Source organism: Pteropus vampyrus, unplaced genomic scaffold (assembly GCF_000151845.1).
Source record: "Pteropus vampyrus isolate Shadow unplaced genomic scaffold, Pvam_2.0 Scaffold14952, whole genome shotgun sequence".
Taxonomy (NCBI): Eukaryota; Metazoa; Chordata; class Mammalia; order Chiroptera; family Pteropodidae; genus Pteropus; species Pteropus vampyrus.
The window spans coordinates 1-1415 of NW_011903733.1; the positions used below are offsets into that span (position 1 = coordinate 1).

The 1415-nt window shown below is 57.7% G+C and overlaps 1 protein-coding gene across 1 annotated transcript; it reads left to right on the forward strand.

Annotated features, from left to right (window-relative positions):
* The first annotated feature begins 6 nt into the window (after window positions 1-6).
* Window positions 7-1415, forward strand: LOC111735099 (synaptopodin-like). Its single transcript, XM_023526883.1, has 2 exons — window positions 7-600; window positions 1340-1415. Exons 1-2 carry the CDS (start codon window positions 213-215, stop codon window positions 1384-1386), a joined length of 435 nt encoding a protein of 144 aa, XP_023382651.1. The 5' UTR covers window positions 7-212; the 3' UTR covers window positions 1387-1415.

Genomic DNA, 1415 nt, shown 5'->3' on the forward strand with positions numbered 1-1415 from the left:
AGAAGGAGGGCTTGGGGGCCCACCACCCCACCCAGCCCAGGAAGGCCCCGCAGTTGGACCTCGCCCCACCTCTGTGAGTCAGCTAAAGAAGGCAAAGCTGCAGAGAGCCAGAGGAGGCCCAGAGAGAAGCAGAGACCAGGGCTCACACAGGTGGCCCCAGCACCAGCCCAGGCCCCAGCTTCTCTGCAGTGCTGCCAAGGAGAGGCAGCACCATGCTGGGCCCCCACCTCCAACCCCCGGTCCTTGGACCCAGTGAAGGCAGACCTACCCCTTGTGCCTTCCGGATCCCTGATGGGAGCTACAGGTGTCTGGCCTTGGAAGCTGAGGAGAGTGGCGGCGAGGAGGGCCTGCAGGGAGAGGCAGGGCTCATGGACTTGGAGAAGGACAGGGTGGTCAGCAGGAGTGGGGACAACTCAGCCTGCAGAGACACCCAAGGAGCACCAAAGCTGCCCAAAGCCCTGGGCATCCAGCCACCCAGTTGCTCCAGGGAGCCACGAAGGAGGCCCCAGCATGATGACAGGGCCAGCCAGGACTGGGACGTGGTGAAGGCCCAGCAGGTGATGACAGCCAGCCCTGTGTCCAGGATTCCCCAGAAACCAGGTAAGCTTATGTCCCTTTTCTCCTGGACTGCCAGAGTCATAGGGGACTCTACAGGTTCTTCACACAGGGCTTCCTGACCACATTTTCCCGTGATGCATAATGGTCCATCACAGCCGCACGGGCATGCCCAGATCAACAGCTGTGGAGACACAGGGGAGGCTGTGAGCTATGTGCAGCTCCAGCTATACCACATCTAAGCCCACTCTTCCCTCTTCCAAAGAGAGCAGGTGAGAAGGCAGTGAGAGAAAGCCACGTTATCATGCTTGGTTGAAAAAAGTCCATCTCTCACTCTTGTCTGCCTTTTCATCTTTCGTGGCAACGAATGACCATGGAGTGTGAGCAACTGATGGGGTGGGGCTGCCTGGTCGAACGTATTAAATGCCAGCTACTTGAGGCTGTTGGGCACCCGGCACCGGGCAAAGCAGACATGGTTGCTGCCCTCATGGAGCTTATGAGGTGGAGACTGAAGCCTTAGATCTTAATTGGACCTCTTAATTATACAGGTGGGGAAACTGAGACCCAGAGTGAGGAAGAACTGTCCAGGTCACTTGGCCTGTCGGTGGCCGATTTGGGCCCACATTCCTCACCCACGCCTTGGTTTCCCAACTGTTAGAGATGACAGAGGCAGGAGCCGGGTCACCTGGGCTGCAGTGAGGACCTAATGACAGTATGTAGGGGAGAGCTCCATGTGCACTGCACCAATAGAAGGAAGGAAGGAAGGATGATAATTTGCTCTCAGGAGGCAGGAGTCGGCACAGCAGAACAGGTCAAGGAAACCCATACTGAATCACCTCCACAGCCGGGCCCATGGAAAC